This window comes from Myodes glareolus, chromosome 1 (assembly GCF_982192425.1).
Source record: "Myodes glareolus chromosome 1, mMyoGla1.1, whole genome shotgun sequence".
Lineage (NCBI taxonomy): Eukaryota > Metazoa > Chordata > Mammalia > Rodentia > Cricetidae > Myodes > Myodes glareolus.
Window position 1 is genome coordinate 46,255,657 of NC_142026.1, and position 19,710 is coordinate 46,275,366.

Sequence of the window (19,710 nt, forward strand, 5' to 3'; positions counted from 1 at the left end):
GTGAACGAAATTGGAGGAAAGAGTCTATTAACAAAACAAGGTCCCTGTTCAGTCGAAAATTGCATAAAGGAGAAACAAACCCTCCCCATTTCCAGAATATCAGTAATATTCTTGTTACTATGGCGATAAGTAGGTAAGTGATAATAATCTATTGAAACTTGTCCTTCACACCCAAAGGGCTTGAAAGGATTCATGCTTACTCTACTCCTAAGATGTTCATGCCATTGTTGCAACAGCGGCACGCCTTGCCCGGTCATTCGTTATTGTGACTGGCAGTGTTTCTACCAGGGTGAGGTTGGTGATTACCTTTCTCCTCTGGTAGCCTGTACAGCACCTTCTCATACATGTGAAATACCTGGCGGGGTGGAGCGGGGGAGAAACTTCACGTCAGTCCTGGTTTGATTTGTCCGTGTTCTTGGCTGAGTGGTGTCTTCAGCAGCAGGGTCTTACCAAAAACAAACTGTGAAAAATTCCCAGAGAATTAGTATATATATATTTTTTTTTTTTTGGAAAAAACTCCTGCTGAGAGTTTGGCATTGTTGCTCAGGTGATTACTTGACTGCCAAACATGGTTATAGCCAGGAAATTTAAGTAATTTGGAGGGTCTAGTTGCTCATAAGAAAATATAACTCACGATTATTCCTTCTCTGCATTCCACTTAAGATGTAAACTAGGAGTTCCTGTGTGTGCCAGACAGATTTGTATTGTCAGGTCCTTGAGCAGCACGCTGAGAATCTCTAATTATGTTAGAATTTATTTTCTTACCCCTGCGTTTCACTCATTAATATTCTACATATTTAGTTTTTTTAATAGATTCTTGGCACAATAATTACATAATCATTCAATACAGTAGAAACATCATTATGGTCAAATATTAATTATCTACTTAAATGAAACAAAACAAAACCTAGTTCACAGCTTACCGTAGGATGTGCTTTCTTATGGTACAGAACCAAATGTATGCTTAAAACTCTGAGTAAGTGTGAAGTCATTTTTCAAATTTTCTTTCAATTGGGAAGGAATCAGTGCTTTGGGTGCTTGTTAATCTGTTGCTTCAGCTTCTGTATCACGGCCTTCATGACCGCTCTGCCCCGAGTCCTCACTAGCAGGCTTCCCAATTCAGTGCACTTCCGCTGCTGGGGATGCACCAGCAGTGTGTGGATCCTTCACATCCTCGCTTTGGAAGCCGCTGAAACTGTAGATATTAGTCTTAAATCACTCATGTATGGTGCTCTGGGATGTGTGGCCTCAGCCATTCTCGCCCAGTGCACTTTTGGAGTCTCAGATAGTCCCTCTGGTGACACAAAATCCTGGCACTGTGATACTCTGGGTGTGTTTGTGATCAGAGGGTCGCCAGGCAAAAGTAAAATCTGTTGCAGTGAGGAGAAGATTTGAATAGATTGTCAGATTTGTCTGTTAAATCTGTTGGATGCCTCTCCCCAGACTCCAAAGTGATCCCTCCCAGGCTCCACACTCACCGCTCCCCAGGCTCCACACTCACCCCTCCCCAGGCTCCACACTCACCCCTCCCTGGGCTTCACACTCACCCCTCCCCGGGCTCCACACTCACCCCTATCCAGGCTCCACACTGACCTCTCCCCAGGCTCCACACTGACTTTCCTTGAAAATTGCATCTGAGGCTAAGGTGGGGCTCTAATGAGTGGTAGGATATTCAGTGTTTTCTGTAAATATGTTTGTGCCCAGTGGCTTCTTTCATTTGTTCTTGTCCATGTGTATGAAATATCAGTGAGTCAGTGGAGACAGGGCTGCAAGTTAGGTCCTCTTGTCCTGGTGTGTAGACTTATCAGCCTAGAGGAACAGGGGCATTCTTACAGTTATATCGCCTGCAATATTCCAGAGTAATATTTAAGACATAAATGTGTCTCCTACTAAGCAATGTATAAGTGAAATGGTTTATACATTTTGTGCCTTACCATCTTTCATTTTTTTCTTCTGTGTTCTTTGTTTTGCTTTGTTAGATACTTTATTTTTTAATGAATGAGTTGTAATATATATGGAAATGAAGATGTATAAGAACACGCGTATGAGGACTTTCTGATGTTGTTGAGCAAATAGAAGCTGTGCCATAACTACTCTAGAGGTTATGTGTTAATGGGGGAGGTGGGACTACTCTAGATGTTCTGTGTTAATGGGGGAGGTGGGGACTGCTCTAGATGTTCTGTGCTAATGGGGGAGGTGGAAACTACTCTAGATGTTCTGTGTTAACTGGGGAGGTGGGGACTACTCTAGATGTTCTGTGTTAACGGGAGGTGGAGACTACTCTAGATGTTCTGTGTTAATCAGGGAGGTGGGGACTACTCTAGATGTTTTAATGGGGGAGGTGGGACTACTCTAGATGTTCTGTGTTAATCGGGGAGGTGGGGACTACTCTAGATGTTTTAATGGGGGAGGTGGGACTACTCTAGATGTTCTGTGTTAAAGGGGGAGGTGGGGACTACTCTAGATGTTCTGTGTTAACGGGAGGTGGAGGCTGCTCTAGATGTTCTTTGTTAATGGGGGAGGTGGGAACTACTCTAGATGTTCTGTGTTAATGGGGGAGGTTGGAACTACTCTAGATGTTCTGTGTTAATCAGGGAGGTGGGGACTACTCTAGATGTTTTAATGGGGAAGGTGGGACTACTCTAGATGTTCTGTGTTAATCAGGGAGGTGGGGACTACTCTAGATATTTTAATGGGGGAGGTGGGACTACTCTAGATGTTCTGTGTTAATCGGGGAGGTGGGGACTACTCTAGATGTTCTGTGTTAATTGGGGAGGTGGGGACTACTCTAGATGTTTTGTATTAATGGGAGGTGGGGACTACTCTAGATGTTTTGTGTTAACGGGAGGTGGGGACTACTCTAGATGTTCTGTATTAATGGGAGGTGGGGACTACTCTAGATGTTTTAATGGGGGAGGTGGGACTACTCTAGATGTTCTGTGTTAATCGGGGAGGTGGGGACTACTCTAGATGTTTTAACGGGGGAGGTGGCAGCTGTTCTAGACATGTAACAGGGAGGTCATTACTGTCTGACTGTTCGATGTTCCTGCTGTTAACACATTTTCTCGGAAAATAAAAGATTTTAGATCATAAAATTATTCACTAGTGAATCAGTGAACAGCGTCAACCCCTGTTTTTTTTGAAATGCTGGTTTGTTTATTTGTGTAAATGAGCTGTGATGTAAGACCGTAAGTCCCTAGACTTCCTGAGCTCCGTCACCTGGTGGTGTGCATCATGCCTGCCACACTTGGAGCAGGTCATGAGGAGTCGGGACAGTGAGGAAATAAGATGTGCGTGCTTCAATGGAGAATGGTTGAGAGAGCACGGGAAAGAGGAAGAGGGACTTTGAAACCGTTTGCGAAGAGTTCTGTCTGAAATCACCCTGTAAAATTAAACATGGTGTACCACAGTGAGCATTTGCCAGCATAGCAGAGATCCCACCACAAAAGCTAAGAACGGTACTGTTGCGGATACCGATGGAAGTTACTCTCATGATTCTCATTTTCCTTTGCTTGACTGAGTCCCCACCAAGTCTTTTTTTCTCAATTATATTTATCATAACATTTTGGGCCTTCTTATAAGTAGATTTACTTTAAGTAAACTTTTTTTTTGTTTTAATCCCAGAACCAAATTTCTTAAGCACAGCAATAAGGGACCTCTCTATAAAATATACACGTGTATTATGAGATTTGCATGTATAATCATACAAGTTCTAAAATGAGTGTCAGATTTTTATTTGAAGTTAATTATGTGTAATTGCAGACAATTTATGATTTCTAAAATTTTTATTTTTAGTCAACACAGTGAACAAAATATTAGCTGAAAATATGAGAACACTGATTCTTTTAGATAGCTAAAATGATACCTATGTCTTGGGGGGATAAAGAAAATGTTTAATATGCATATTAATATGAAGACTTGCTAGGCTGTTCTTCTCTTTCAAGGTGTGTTGTGTTTGCTGTGAGGAAAGTCACTCTGGGCATTCTCTCAGGATGGTTTCTCTGTGTAGCCCTGGCTGTCTTGGAACTCACTCTGTAGACCAGGCTGGCCCCAAACCCAGACCTGCCTGCCTCTTAAGTGCTGGGATTAAAGGCATATGCCACCATGCCCAGCTTCCCTGTGTATATGCCTGGGAACTGGAGCTTTAGGAAGAGCGTTGGAGAAATGGAAGTGGTTGGAGATCACAGCATTGACACAGCTGTCTTTGCAGGTATCTCGTGGTCTACAACCCTTTTGAACAAGAACGGGCCTCGGTGGTGTCCATCTGTGTGAACTCCGCTGCAGTGCAAGTACTGTCTGATACAGGAAAGCCCTTGGAGGTTCAAGTCAGTGCAGTCTGGACTGACGTGAGAACGATTTCACAAACAGCTTATGAGGTATGCGGTGGCCATAGAACAGAAAAGACACTGAAAAAGATAGAGGATTAAAAGAAAAAAGCATGGTCAAGGTCCATAGCTTGTACCTGCATAATGGGGTCCATAGCTTGTACCTACATAATAGGGTCCTTAGCTTGTACCTGCATAATAGGGTCCATAGCTTGTACCTGCATAATAGGGTCCTTAGCTTGTACCTGCATAATGACCCACGGCATACCCATCAAGCTGTTGTGTGGGAGTGAAGTCTAACCTCAGAGGATATAACTGAGTGGCTAAATGGAACTAAAGGAAAAATATTAGTGTTTTTTTAGCAGGTACTATTTTACAGTGGGGTGTGTATATCTTTCTAAGTATTAATATTTTAACTGGATTACAAAACAATAAACTAATAAATTTTGGACCTTTTTTATGTAACTCAATACACACAGAACTGAGGTAAATGGTACCATTTTTTAGTAGTAATGTTGGTTAGTTGCCATTTTTCATAGTAATGGTGACTTAATATGTCCTGGAGAGAAGATTTTAACTAAGATTATAAAATATGTTTTTGAGACTTAATTATGGAATTCAACCAATAGACACTGTGTATGTGTGTGTGTGTGGTGTGTTTCTGTGTGTTGACTGTGTGTGTATATGGTGTCTCTGTGTTGTATCTGTGTGTGTCTATGTGTCTATGTGTGTGTATGTATGTGGGTATCTCATGTTGTCTTCGTGTGTGTATGTGTGTATGTCTGTATGTGGTGTCTCTGTGTGTGTGTGTCTGTGTTGTCTGTACATGTGTATATGTGTATGTATGTATCTGTATGTCTCTGTGTGTGTGTTTGTGTGTCTTAGATAAGCAGTTTTTAAATGAACCCCGTATCCCTAGAAATATTTAGTATTTGGAGCTCGGAGGTGATTTAAAGCCATATATAGAGAGAGTGATAAACTAACAACTTAAGAAGGGGTTACTTCTGCTTTTCAAACACTGTTGCTGGTACGGCTCAGATAATCATTGTCCTGTAAATAAAATGGGAAGTAGAGTCTGTGCTCAAGCACGATGGACAGCCTACCTCGAAAGTGAAACAGCTCTCCAGAGGCAGGGGCCCAGCTCGCAGGGTGCCTCCTCCAGGCCTTGCTCAGTGTCCACTAGCTCCAGGACAGCTTGTGATGGCTACTGCTAGCTGAACTGATTATACCGTATTTGTATAACTATACCTACCTTCTTAATAACACTGAATGTAACGTTATAAAAGGTGTTGTGATAATTAAGAAGAAAGCATTGTTTACATTAAGTCCTTGCCTTTCTGGAGAGTTTCTGCCTCTGGGTGTCTGTTGAGAACACTATGGAAGGTTGGAAGGATGATGGTCATATAATTTCTTAGGAGGGATGAAAACGTTAATGCCTTCAGTAAGCCTTCCAACCTGAACTGATTAGTTTCCTGGATGAAGTGAGGTATGGGTAATCTGACCTACCTACTAAAGCATTTACACAATCATGATATGTCATGTTTTTATTACAAATATAAATATTTCCCTTTGATACTTTTCTCTGTAGTAACTTCTCTCCTGTCTTTAAAGGTTTCTTTTCTAGCTCATATCCCACCACTGGGAATGAAAGTGTACAAGATCGTGGAATCACAGAGTTCAAGTTCACACATGGCTGACTATTTCCTGTATAATGGTGGCATAGCAGAAAATGGAATATTCCACGTGAAGAACATGATAGGTGCGGGGGATGCTATAACCATAGAGAACTCCTTCCTTGCGCTCTGGTTTGACCGATCTGGGCTTATGGAGGTATGTTCTCAATAGTTGTGGTAACCATAGAGAGCTTATTGTTTACTATGTGTGTCCATGGCTATGCAGATGGCCAAGTCCTCTCAACCCAGGGCTGCAGCAGACATGCTGGGAGATAGGATTGGTTAGCTGCTGCCTACCTTCCGTGGGCGTGCTGCTCACAGTGTGTGTGCAGTGGTGCCGCTCACGGTGTGTGTGCAGTGGTTCCACTCACGGTGTGTGTGCAGTGGTGCCGCTCACGGTGTGTGTGCAGTGGTGCCGCTCACGGTGTGTGTGCAGTGGTGCCGCTCACGGTGTGTGTGCAGTGGTGTTGCTCATCCATTAGGTAAGTATAGTAGTTTAAAGTATTTATCTAAACTTTGGAAAGCGGTTTAATAGGATACAATATCTATTGAATAAAATAGTTATTTTCTTATTTTTGGCTCATGCGTATTGACAGTTAAACAAGTCTCCTTCTATAGAAAGTTTACTAAGTGTTAGGTCTAAGCTGCTTGTTCCTTGCAGCTTTTTGTTCCTATTTGAAGGGTTTAAAATCTGAGGCTACCTATAAAATTTTGATGCTCAACCAAGTATTTTTAATGTTAGAGGCTTACCTTAGCAACTTTTAGTCCCACCACACTCCCTCTTTTTCTTTTCTGAGACAGGGTGAGACTTTGTAGCCCGAGTTGCCTGGAACTCATCATCAAGCCCAGGCTAACCTTAAGTGTATATAATCCTTCTCCTTTAGTCTTATAAATACATGAGCATCCAAAAATTGTTTGTGTATGTGTGTATTCGTTTCGTGCTTGGGTGTGCTTGGGTGCATAGGTGCCCAGGTGCCTGGTGCCTGAGATGGTCATGTGGGCATCTGATTCCCAATAACTGGAGTTACAGATGGCAGTGAGCTGCCATATGGGTACTGGGAACCAAACCCAGGTCCTCTGCAAGAGCAGCAACTGCTCTTAACCCCTGAGCCATCTCCCTAGCCCTTCTTTGAGCATTTTAACTCTCTTGGTTGATTTTGTCTTTTATTTTGAGCATATTCATAGTCCCCATTTTCAGTTTTGTCTTACTGCCTTTATGTATTATTTTGGTTTTCATTCTTAACTCAATCTGATGACATTTTGGTAAATGAATTGTTGCCTCTGGTGTTTTTGTTTTGTTTTATAATCCCTAGAAAGTGAGAATGAAAGAAGACGGTAAACACCATGAAATGAAGGTGCAGTTTCTCTGGTATGGAACCACAAGAGGAAGAGACAAAAGTGGTGCCTATCTCTTCTTGCCTGATGGGCAGGGCCAGGTGAGTGCTGCTACACAATTGGTTGGCATGCATGCTTACTGGAACAGTGCTTACAGCTGGATGGTGGCACCGGATGCAGAGGTAGGCAGATCTCTTTGAGCTCGAGGCCAGCCTGGTCTACCTGGCCTACAGAGCGAGTTCCAGGACAGCCAGGTTTACACCGACCAAGGAACCATAGCTCAAAAAGGAAGGCAGGAGAGTGCTAAGGGCAAAGATCAGCATGTCTCACTAGTTAACACTGGGGATCGATCAACTCTCGGCTGTGGAATTGTATTGATTCTTATTAAAGGTTGGCAGTTAGTACTGGAACATTAGATGTGTCAGAGCTGCAATTCAGTTAGGAAGACACAAGAATGAGTGCTCTCCATGAAGGAAGCTAACCCAGACCTGGCTCGCAGGGAAGTGATGTGAGGTTCTGCACGGCATTGCTACACTGCTATTACTGAGAGGCACTCAGTAAGTGCCTGGTCCTGTGGGGACAATCTCATTCACTGGATCACTTCTCTCTGTCCTTTGGGATTTAATAAACAGATTTTTTTTTCCTGCTCTTGGCATTAAAAGCAATACGTCAAGAGTCTGGCACATTTTGAAAATGTAGCTAACGTCAGGAAAACAATGAAGTTTATGGTGATCTGCAGCCCACGAAGATCCCCGCCAGCATGCAGGCATGTTTTTAATCTTTTATTTTGAGCATATTTACATATCTCCTTTCCAGCATTGTCTTACTACCTTTACATACCTGGGTTTTCATTCCTAACTCAGTCGGATGGCATGTTTGTTGGAAGCCTAATTCTGGCGCTGGCTCTTGTGTTTCAGATTCTCCTAATGTTGCTTGTCCGTGTTGTCCCTCTTCCTCACAAGACTGACCTTGTAACTCTCTTTGCAGCTTCTGTGCGTGCAGGTTTGATTATTTCCTGAGAAGCTGAGCAGAGGCATTTTGGGTCAGTGTCTGAAGCAAGGCTCTTAGGACTTTTTTACAATCATATTGATTGTCTTGCCTCTGGAAATACTTACAAGAGTTCATTTTCACCCATGTGTTTTGTCTCTTTCCTAAGTTCTGAGAATTAGCCCTGTCAAAAGTGTTGCCGGTAACAATGCCAGTAACAATTGCCTCTATGCCTCCATGTTTCCCCTACCTCAAGATGAGTTACTCTTCTCAATGATTTGTTGTCCGATGACTAATCTTCTGAGAAAGTTACTTTTTTCTTCTACAGTTTAGAGAAGCTGCCCACTAAAATGTTTAGATTTCTAGGGATGATATAGGCCACTCCAAGGTGGTTTGTTTATTTGTTTAGGTTCAAGCCAGTGAAAAAGTGTAGATAAGTTACAACTTGTAGGACCTATTCCAGAGCAGGCAGAGTCTAAGCTATTTGAATGTGTCTTACTTTGTAGCTTTTTCATTGGTTCAGAGTCTTTGTTTGTTTTGATTTAATTTCTCTATCATTATTATTATTATTATTATTATTATTATTATTATTTCTTAGATTAAGACTGGGTCTTAATATGTGTGTAACCTAGGCTGGCTTCAAACTCATGTCCAACCTGCCTCAGCCTCTCATCATGCTTATGGAAAATGATGTGTGGATAATAGTAATTAAATTATTTTATCTTAAAATAGTCTGTAATATTAGATGAAAAGGTAAAGAAAATATTATAAAGGACAAAGTACAAATGTTAGAGTAGCAGAGAAGGAAGTAGCTGACTACCTCAGAAGATGCTCAGACTCCACCCCAGTTCCCATCCCTCCTCCTATTTCCTAGTTGTTTGGTAATTATGTAAAATTATTGTAGATGGTACATATTTTATTGGCGTTAGTGTGTTTTCCTATGGACAACGAGGTGGGCCTGCAATAAAGTCACACAGTTCTGAGAGTCTCTTGCTGCTCAAGAGTGCTCCATCGAAAGCCTTGTTTCATGCTCCCATTGAGCCAAGGAAAATAATACTTAAACTAGATGCTTTAAATTTATTCTCAAGTCACATAAATTCTGTACTTTATTCCCTAATTTTCTTGATTCTACATAATGAAAACTAAACCAGTGACTTTCTCGGGCGTTCTATTGAGCCAGCTCTCTCCTGCCAGAGGGCAGAGAGCTTCCTAGCTCCGTAAGCCTCACTGTGATTAAACTGCCTGTGAGTTTTGTGTCCTATTTGCTTAGTCCCACCACCCGCCCATCTTATTGCCGTCATGGGGACCTGGTCATAAATGCCGACTTGAGAAATGTTACTACTTAGAATGATTTCCTTTCCAATAAACAACTGTATGGACGATAGAAGAATGTTAACTAGTTTTTTTAGATGAGGAGAATGTGTAGATTTTCTAAGCCCAATCAAATTGTAAACATTTGTAAATCCTGACTTTCTAATGTTTTTAAGGAAAAAAATCTTACTTTATATCCATTGCTTATATCATCTGTATTCTGATAAGTTATAAGATTTTCAATCAAGTTATGAATATTGAATGGTATGGATTTTTCATTTCACAAGCTATTCTAAACACTTGGGGAAGGTTTAGAAACCAAGTGTGTTTGCTAAAGATATCCTTTCCTCTTCAGCCATATGTTTTTCTACGGCCGCCCTTTGTCAGAGTGACACGTGGAAGGATCTATTCGGAAGTGACCTCCTTCTTTGAACACGTGACTCATACAGTTCGACTGTACAACGTACAGGGTAAGGAAACAGCGCGGCTGTCAATCACGTAGACGTGGTGGTGGAAACTACCTTTCCTTCCATCTTGTCGCAGGGTTAGAAGTTGTTTTAGAGGCAATTTAATTCTTTTTAAACTGCCTTTGTGTCTGCACCCTGACTTCCAGTGTCATGTTTACCTCAGGATAATGCGAATGATGAAGCATTCATCCTTCTGTATCAACCTCTTCCTCATTAGCAATTCAGTAGTTAGGAGTGGTTTTATAAAATAGAACAGTAGCATAATTACTAGCTAGACCACTGACTATGATATACTCATATATCATATGAGTATATATGATATATGATATATGTGCACGCGCTCACACACACACACATACACACACACACACACACACACACACACACACACACCTGCACAATTGCCTCTTTAATGTAGAAGGCAGTTAGTGCTTTTGGTTCACATTTCTGTCTGGTACATTTCTTTAGCTAATTTCATGCAGTATCTTTGCTAATGAAAGTGATGTGGAATAAGCTTTCATCCTTTTATTTAATCATTTTAGGAGCTACTCAGCTCCTGAGTCCTAGGCCATTGACTTGTCCCTTCTTGGAATATGACTTGTTTTAGTCTTCCAGAGCCCTAACCTTGGCGAGTTATTTTGGAAATTCAGAGCTTTTAGGATAGAGTGGAGTGCTTTTCCAATTACAAATTTAATTCCTCTTTCCAGGTTACTTCCCAGATCAACAGCTCTCTTAGGAAAGGGCCTTAGAGATTGGACACTTGAAGACTTGCCTAAGCTGGAAGAAGTTAGGGAAGGAAAAATATTTCTCCCTTGACTTTGCATACTTATAGAAAATAAGGAGTGCCACCCACTAGCGGTGAACTGCTGACAAGGGTGGATTATTTTCGCTTAAAGGGGAAGGACGTCATAGTCACAGAATTTCTATGTAGCCCTTGCTCAATTTCTTGATTTCATAATCTAAACTCAATTTTGCTTTTATTTAATTTTGTAACTTCATATTTCACTACTTTTGCCTTTTCTTCTCCTAGAACCTTTGGGACTAATACAGTGTGTTTTCTAACTAGCCCCTGGTTCCTGGGTTGAACCAGAACATCCTCTAGCGCTATGAAAGCTAACAGTAGACATGAACTCTGTGCCTAAGTGTGACTTCTGTGGTGCTTAGAATGTCTTCTCTACCGTCAGGAAAGCCGGCAGTCATAGAATAACCCTTTGTCAAGTTTCTCGAAACCTCTAGTAAGTCAGAACCGTGGAGGTGGGCCTTCTCTTTGACCATTTTTAGTAATCCACCCCTGAACACGCTAACGTTACATTTTCAACTATTGCCAGCTGTTTCATGTTAGAAATAGAAAATAGCATCACACATAGAAACACTCATCTGGCTTTAGTTTTACTTGCAGGCCTAGAACCCAAGTTACTTGAGACACTGAGTCAGGTGGGGCAAATTTGTGAGACCTTGTCTGAAAGTAAGAAAGCAGACTAGGAATGTGGTCCGGAAGTGTCATGGTTCCCTAGGTTCCCTGCATGTGTAAGATCCTGGCTTCAGTCCTCCGCATTGCCTCCTCCAAGGACATCTATTTTGTTAGTATATATTAATTGTATAAAGTAAAGGGTTTCATTATGGCATTTTTGTACTTCATATACTGTACTTTAGCTATATTCATCCCTTCTGTTTCTCTTTGCCCCTTTTCTTCCCACAGAAGACATCCTCTTGGGTGCAGCCTGGCCTAGACCTTTGTTTTTCCATAGATGATGTTTCAGAATAATTACTGAAACATCACCTCCGAAATCCTAACCTCATTCAAATCCATTTCCCTAGTTACTTCTGCTTTCATTGAGTCTGCCATCTATGTTCTCGCATCTCCTCAGTGTTCCTTGGCTTCTCCAGGGCCCCTCAAGTTCTGTGTCAGGATGGCCTGCGTAAAGGAGATCCTTCTCTTGTGCTGCTGGTGGCGGCAACGTCGCCTGCTGTCATAGACCAGCAGCCGATTTGGAAAGTAATCGACTCTGACCTGTCTGCTTCCTTCTGCCAAGAAGCCCTGCTCATCAGGACTAAGTGGCTGTCATCTTTCTTCTGTCTTTCCCCTCTTCCCACTCCTGGACACAGCCCTGTCCAGCCTGAGTGGCAGCTCTGCAGCTGAAGCCAGGGCCAGAGGTCCCAGTGGCTTCTGGCTTCCAGAGTGGCAGCTCTTGCTGACTGACCGGCAGTTGCTGGCCCTCTGCCGGGGCTCCATGCCTGTTTATGACTTGCTTCTCTCTCTTCCCTGCTTTATTTTGTCCTTTTCTTTCCTACTGTTTCCTTCCTGGATTGTTCTTCCTCACGCCCTTGCTCTGGTTCAGGTGCCTAGAATTTAGAGGTACTGCCAGTGGGCAGGTGTCTCTCATCACCAAGCTGAGCAGCCTTGCTCGTCAGCAGCTGTTGGAGTCTGGGTTTTGACCGAGGCTCCCCTCTCCTCGGCATTCATAATCTGTTCACTCTAGCCGCTAGATAAATATTTCTAAATCTAAGATTATACCTTCTTGCCACTTCTTGAAATCTCCAGAAGTCTGGCCTCTAGGGAATGGAGGTACTTAAGTCAGGTAAGAAACGGAGAGCGCTCTGAATAGGGCACAAACAATAGCGACTTAGTTTTTCAAAATGCAGGCTCTCTGTTGCCTCTAGATTTCTCAATGGGTAGAAAAAACAGAGAATGACACAGTTTTGTGCCAGTATTGCGTTTTTGTGGCTTAAAAGCAGGAGGGCTCAGAAGTGTGACGGAAAGGACAGGCGAGGAAGTACAATGTGAAGCTAGCTGAGAGTGCTTTTCTGGATGGGTTTTATTCTAGTTGCCTGGATGAAGCCTGAAGTCAGCGCATGCAAACGCGAAGTGACATATAAATCTTGCATTCCCTCTAGCCGTGAGAGTTCATATTTATTTATTCTAACCCGGAAGCAGTCGGGTGGGAGATGAGACTCCTGAGTCATCTAAAGGCTTTCTTCCAAACTGCATTCATTCCCTCTCACATCTGGATGTGATCTCCTTTCATTAAGTTCCCTACTAGAAGAGATGGGCCACACCCAGGAGAGACTTCAGACAGACCTACCTACGTGACTTCTCTTCCATCACTGCCTGAGGCCCCATTCCCTGGGTGTTGGTTCATAGAGGTTGTGATGAAGTCACTCCCTCACAAGGCTTGTGCTGGAAAAGGGAGTCGTTGTACGTTTAAACTGTAGTACGTTCTAGGTGTTTGGGATCACCCAAACCTTCTTCATCATGCTGCAGTTTGGCTTCCTGGGTAGGCAGTTTTAGATGGCTAGTCAAAATGCAGAGTCGAAAGGTCAGTTTCTTATATAGAAAGACACCTACAGGCAATGTCTACGTTTTTGTAGATTCACTCTTAGTTTAATAGCTCTTAAAATAACAAAAATGTTCCTCCTCAGACTTAAGTTCCTGAGCTATTTCTATGTATATGCTAATTCTTCCCTCTTCAATGGCCCATTGTTTACTGGATGAGTATTCATGAAGGGAACCTGTTTGGTCTTGGTATCAAATTTCTTCTTAATTTTAAGTATTAGGAATATTTTAAGATTTATTTTAAATTTTATATGTGTGCACTCTTGTGTATGCACACACACATACACGTGCATGCTGGTGCTTCGAGAGGCCAGAGAGGGTGTCAGAGATTCCCTGGACCTGGTGTTACAGGCTGGGAACAAGACTTGGGTCTTACGCAAGAGCAAAACATTCCCTTAACCGCTGAACCATCTCTCCAGCCCCCTTATTAAGATATTAAGTAAGCATATGAAGTGATGATTTTCCTTATGGCCTTTTCATACAAGTACAAATTTATGAGACAGGAAGTAGTGGAATTATAAGTATTGTGTGCTCATGTACATTCCATTGTGTTAGGTTGTTACCTGTTAATTTTACAACATACTTTATTTTTTTTGTAACATCGATAAATAGAAAGTGAGTTACTATTGCAGCTCATCTCTTAATTGATAGTCTATGTGAAGTATTCAATTTAATGAAATAGTCTTTCTGAAAAGTGTGAACCTGATCACACATCTTCCCAGTTCGCAGTGTCTGCTCTACTTGTTTTCTGCTCCTTTTTCCTCTAAAAACAAATCAGACAACACTTCCCAAATTTCACAGGCCAGTTGGTCGTTATTGATTGTAAAACCAACTGTGTTGAGAGGCCTTAGTATAGCTAGTCACGGCTTTGGCTATTGGTCTGCGGTTTCTCTGTTTGCATTCTGTGCAGATCTGGAAAATAATTAGTTCAGTTGAAAGGCTCTCTCCTTCTTAATATCACTTAGCTAGTCACAAAGACCTTGTGTGAGGGCTGGAGAAATGGCTCAGTGATTAAGAAGACTGGCTGTTCTTGCAGAAGACCCTTGCTCAGTAACCAACACCCACATGGTGACTCAGAACCATTCTTCACTTCAGTTGCAGTGATGTCTCCTCACATCCTCGGGCACTGCATGCATGTTGTGTACACACACACACACAATTAAATAACTAAGTTTTAAGAAAAACAAATGTCTGTCTTTTTATTATCTTTCTCATGTCCCATTCAGAAAGGTTCCAGAAGTATCAAAGGCAATCTTATATTCTAAATCTAAAACTAAGATCTAAAAAAAAAATCTAAAAATCTAAAAAAATCAAGATCAGAGCAACTGCAGCGATGTCTGAGGAAATTCTTTGCTTTTTTGTCAGATTAAGTTGGAAAACCATTTTATAGCCCACATAATTCAGTGTGATGCCCGTTTGGAACCGTTTGGAAGCCTCTTCTAAAAGATTATCCAGTTTGTAGGAAAATGACATCTTTCTGGCAATAAAACTTAGTGGGGTTTGGAATTAATTTTTCTTTTCATTAAGTTGACATTTGCAGCTTCCTCCTGTGGTCCTGTAGTAGAGGAGTGTATGTGATATGAGCATATGTCATATTTGATATCGAATATTTACATAGCAATAAGAAGGGGCATGGCCAGCTAAAGCTTCATTCTTACTTCACGCTTGTAATTATTAGACCTTTATCGTGCCCCAGTTTCCTGACATCAACCACTGCTTGAAAGAATTAGGTTGCTATGGGTTACCAGCGTGTCATGTATGTTTTCACTGGCTTAGGTCCCAAATCTGTTAACTATCTTCCCTCCGCCTCCCCACTGCCTCAAAGCTGTGTTTTTTCTGGGCAGGTGGTTGTGAATGAGTGAGCAAGTCTGTATGAGCCATGCTTCAGCCTTAGGAGAAATATCTGAACTGCAATATTTTTATCCTGTTTTCGCCAACATATTATAACAGTACTGTATACGTGTAATGGATCTTGCTAAAAGAAAGCAAGTAGCTGGAGGCCAAAATGTAATGAACTGCTGTCAGAAGTGCGGGAGGACAGACCCGCGTGGCTCAGAGAGGGGGTAATAGCCTGGACTATAGAGGCAGCAGCCAGAGCGCTTGCTTCTCTCGGAGCAATTCTGAATGTGTTACATAAAGTCTCGGTGACTTTATTACACGATGCTTGACTTTTAGAGATTCAAGATGACCTTCACCTGCTTAAACGTGGATGGTGTTCACATGGAGTGTGCGGGACCCCAGTCTTTAGTGCAAATCCTTCCTGTCACCTCTGAAATCGACATAACCTTTTGGATTTGTCCTTTAAGTTCTTGGGGACTCTGTTTCTTAATCTATAGAAAGAGCATGGGGACAGTTACAAATAACATCAGAGTCCTCATAAGCCTCAGAAGCACATGAAGTCCCCTGTGCTTGGTTGCTTAGTTCCAAAGCCATCTGCTAAGGATGCCTGAGTCTGGGGGCCTCAGGGTCCACCCCTGAGAACCAAGGTCCCAGGGCTTCACTGAAGTTGTTTTCCTTTCTATAAAAAGATTTGTGAGAATGTTAAAATGGCTTTGCAATCAATCTCCTGTTTTCCCCCAGAGCTATATTCCATATTTAGTATAAGGGTAAGAACCATTAAGTTACAGCTAGGCAAACCTAGGTAATTAAAACATTTTTGGAATATCATAATGTGCAATTGCCTGCTAAGGACTTTTTTTCCCCTGTTAATTGGAACTTTTAAAAAACTGAAGTAAGTCACTGTGTGTGGAACCTGATTATTCCCTACAGGCACGCAAGAGAAGTTATTGCAGGACCCATAAGTACATTCTGGTTGCACCAATTCAGTCTCGGGGTATCTTGGGGCTGTTGGATGGCAGCTGCTTCACCAGAAGCACACAGCTCCTTAGCAGGGAAGTGACGTCCCTGGCGAACATGTGTTGTGCTGAACTCTGACGTGGGGTCCCAGAGTGGGAAGCACAGGGAAGCATGCTCCTTCAAACTGTTTGACTCTGCGCACATCCTAGTTGGAACCTTGCAAAGGTGACAGTTACAGATTCCACCTCATGGTGCTTTGTGGGACATAATAACTAAGTCACAATACAGGAAGCTTGGTGAATTGGCAAGTGTCCTATCCACTTAAGAGACAGAGCAAGCCCGTCAAGTTAGACAATTTATGAGACAAAGAGTGATCAATGGGAGTTAAGGGCGGTGGAAGGTTTGGTGTAGGGGGTGAGTTTTGAGGTGCTAGGTCTTGGCAAGACATCACTTGAATGGGCAGAAAGAAAGGAAAATCATAAAGGGAGGCTGGTTAGAGAAAACTCTCTGGTCTCTATAAGAACTTGAAGGACTCTTGTGTCCCCTATATATTTTTTTTTCTAGTTGACATGATACTTTTTGTGGTACATTTAAGTAATTGCAAAGGATTTTGCTTTGGTATTGTAAACAGTGACATTTAAAACAAACATACCCACGGGTAGCAATTCATTGCCCATTCATTCATTTTTAAATAGCTGTTCTGTCTCTGGCGGTCAGAGTGACACATCTTCATTTTCTCCTTGCCCTCATATTTGCATTCCGAGTCCCCACCAGATATATCATAATATTATATTTTCGTATTGAGGGTCTCGTTCGTTGGTCAACTTTTCATGACTTCCTTGGTACTGTAATGATATCTGTTGAGCACATGTGTGTGTTTCAAATTTAAACGCCCATCCTAAGGCTCTCTTAAGTGCTGTGCTTTTCTGGATGGAGTTATCAAAGCGATGTAAATAATACTTTCCTATTTTGAGAACTTATAAATTTTAATGGAGATGTTTTTTTTCAGTGAAGTGTACCTTTTGGTTTCATAAGCACCAAATGCAGAAGAATGTTGTTTATACAAATTAGAAGCTGGTAATTGAAACAAGATTATAGCAATATCATTAACACTCTAAACTCCTGATCAGGCACGGTCAGTTGCAGAATGTCTGTCAAAGAGGATTTGTAGTTAATTATTTTAATGTTCTACTGCCTGTCAGTCTGATTGGCTATCCCTTCTATCTTGTTAAAGGCAAATGATTGGAAGCTGTGTTTCAACAAAAGTATTTGTTAATCATCAAAGTCCAATCAGGCACCAGTATTTCAAATTACGTTTGCACGGCACCCCATGCGAGTGGGAATGGTTGAGAAGTATGCTTCTGTCCCACACTACCTCCTCTCCCTCCTCCCCCTCTCCCCCCTCCTCTCTTCCTTCCCCACTCCTCCCTGTGTAAGGTGGGAGAAATACTATGGAAGTGCTGGGAAGGGCAGATTACTGACATGTGCCTCCAAGGCAGGAGTGTTTCAGACAGATCAGTGTAGGGTGATGGATGAACTCCATCCTTCCTTGAAAGGCACCTGAGACAGGAGCATGTCAGAGCTGAAGTGGCTTGAAAGCGGTCTTCAGTGCCTGGTGGCTTTGGTTATCTGCTTTTCCCTCCTTGGCCAGGACAAATCTGGGGTGTGGGGAGGGGCAAGCACCAAGGAGACTGGGCTTTGAGTTCCTGTCCTGCCTTCCCAGCAGTGCTGAATCTTGTTGATTGTCTTGTGTTGCTGGTTTATTTCAAGATGAGAGTTGTTTGCTGTGTTACATTCCTTCCCAAACCTGTTGATTCATGAAATATTGTTTTCTTTGCTGAAAAGCAGTCTTTTCTTGTTTTGCTAGGCATCTTTTATGCCTTCTTCAAATGAGTCATTCCTAATTGATCCCATCTTAACCAAACTTGCAAATTTTTAATGCTTTAATTTTCCTGTTTTAGATTTGTTTCTTGTTGTTACAAGGATTATGAAAAGATAGGCACAAATTGTGGAGACTAGTAGCGTCCTTATAAGTAGTCAATGCATGATAATAGTTATCTATCTCTCATTTTACTGATAGAGCAAAATGATGTATCTTCATTTTTGTGGATTTGAGAGCTGGCGTGAAATTTTCTCAAAGTTGTATTCATGAAAGCAGGTGATATTTATTTATATTTACTTGTAGAGAAGGAATCAGTATAAACATTTACAGACCTGGAAGTAAGCAGAGCCTCAGAGAACAAGCTACACACTGTGCTAGATAACTCGGGAGAGGCAATATGGAGAAAATCATCGCCCACCTGGCAGCTATTGCCGGGTTGGTTCTGCTGCCCTCTGTTATAAGTCCAGTTTTAAAGAATATATAGTCGCAGAAATATTTGCTTTTTGCAAGCAGTATTTCCATGTTAATTCATCATTGTAAGAACTGTCATCCAGGTGTACTGTTGAATTAAATAATGTGTGTTTGTGACCCTGTCAACTCCCCCATAAGGTTCAGAAAAACAACAATGTTACCAATGTGTATACAATAGGAAAAAGACATTTTTATTGATTCTCTATTTTCAAGTTAACATGCAGAGTAATAGATTTCATTGTGTCACTTTCCGAAGTACTTTGCTCCTGTTGGTACCACTTCCCACGCCTCTGCTGCTGCTGCTGAGCGCAGCTGCGGGCATCACAGGGCCCTGGGAACGAGGGCACGGTGGACACAGAACAAGACTCTGGCCTCGCTTCAAGAATGAACAATCTTTTGTTTATCCCGCTCTGCTTATATATTGCTTAGCTGGCTAGTAGAGATGGTGTTGCCAGCAGAACCAGAGCAAACAGTCTTCCCCTCTCATCTGAGTGCTTCCTTCTGCACTGTGTAAACAGTATCTTTTAGCCCCTTACTAAGCACTTCCTTCTGCACTTGGCTTCCCCTCACCCCCACCCCTCCACCCACCCCTGGTGGCCTTGTTTTGCCCTGGAGGATATTCCTCCTAGGGTGTGTCTTGGCCTGCAGTTGCTGGGACACATCTGGGTCAGGGTCTGTGCCAGAGAAGGAACTGCAGACCTGCAGACCGTCTGGAGAACGCTCTCCCCTCTCCTCCTGTTCTCATTTGCTGGTCCCTCCCCTTCTTTCTGATGGCCCCTTCTGTTCCCCAGGAGCCTGCATTCCAGTGCCTCCTCCTTCTTTGTTTTCCTCCCCTGAAGTTCTTTTTTCCCCTTCCATAGTCCTTTCTAGACTCCTGAGCTGTCACTCGTTCACACCTAGTACCCACATAAGACAGAAAACGTGCATTTCTCTTTCTGGCATATTTTTCTTAACTTCAGATCCACAGATTTTCCTGTAATTGCCATGCTTCTCTTAAAAAAAAACAAAACTTATTTATTTTTTTTTATAACTGAATAAAATTCCACTCCGTGAATGTGTCACATTTTCTTTATTCATTCATCCATTGATGAATATCTAGCCTGGTTTCTGTTCTGCCAGAAGCTTCTCC

General features: G+C 42.1%; 1 protein-coding gene across 1 annotated transcript in view; it reads left to right on the forward strand.

Moving 5' to 3' along the window:
• Positions 1-19,710, forward strand: part of Man2a1 (mannosidase alpha class 2A member 1) — a 166,233-nt gene that overhangs the window by 115,877 nt on the left and 30,646 nt on the right. The window contains exons 13-16 of the mRNA XM_048442108.3: positions 4,211-4,376; positions 5,937-6,155; positions 7,312-7,434; positions 9,987-10,101. Of these exons, the coding sequence (XP_048298065.3) occupies positions 4,211-4,376; positions 5,937-6,155; positions 7,312-7,434; positions 9,987-10,101 (623 nt within the window). The remainder of the gene's footprint in view (positions 1-4,210; positions 4,377-5,936; positions 6,156-7,311; positions 7,435-9,986; positions 10,102-19,710) is intronic.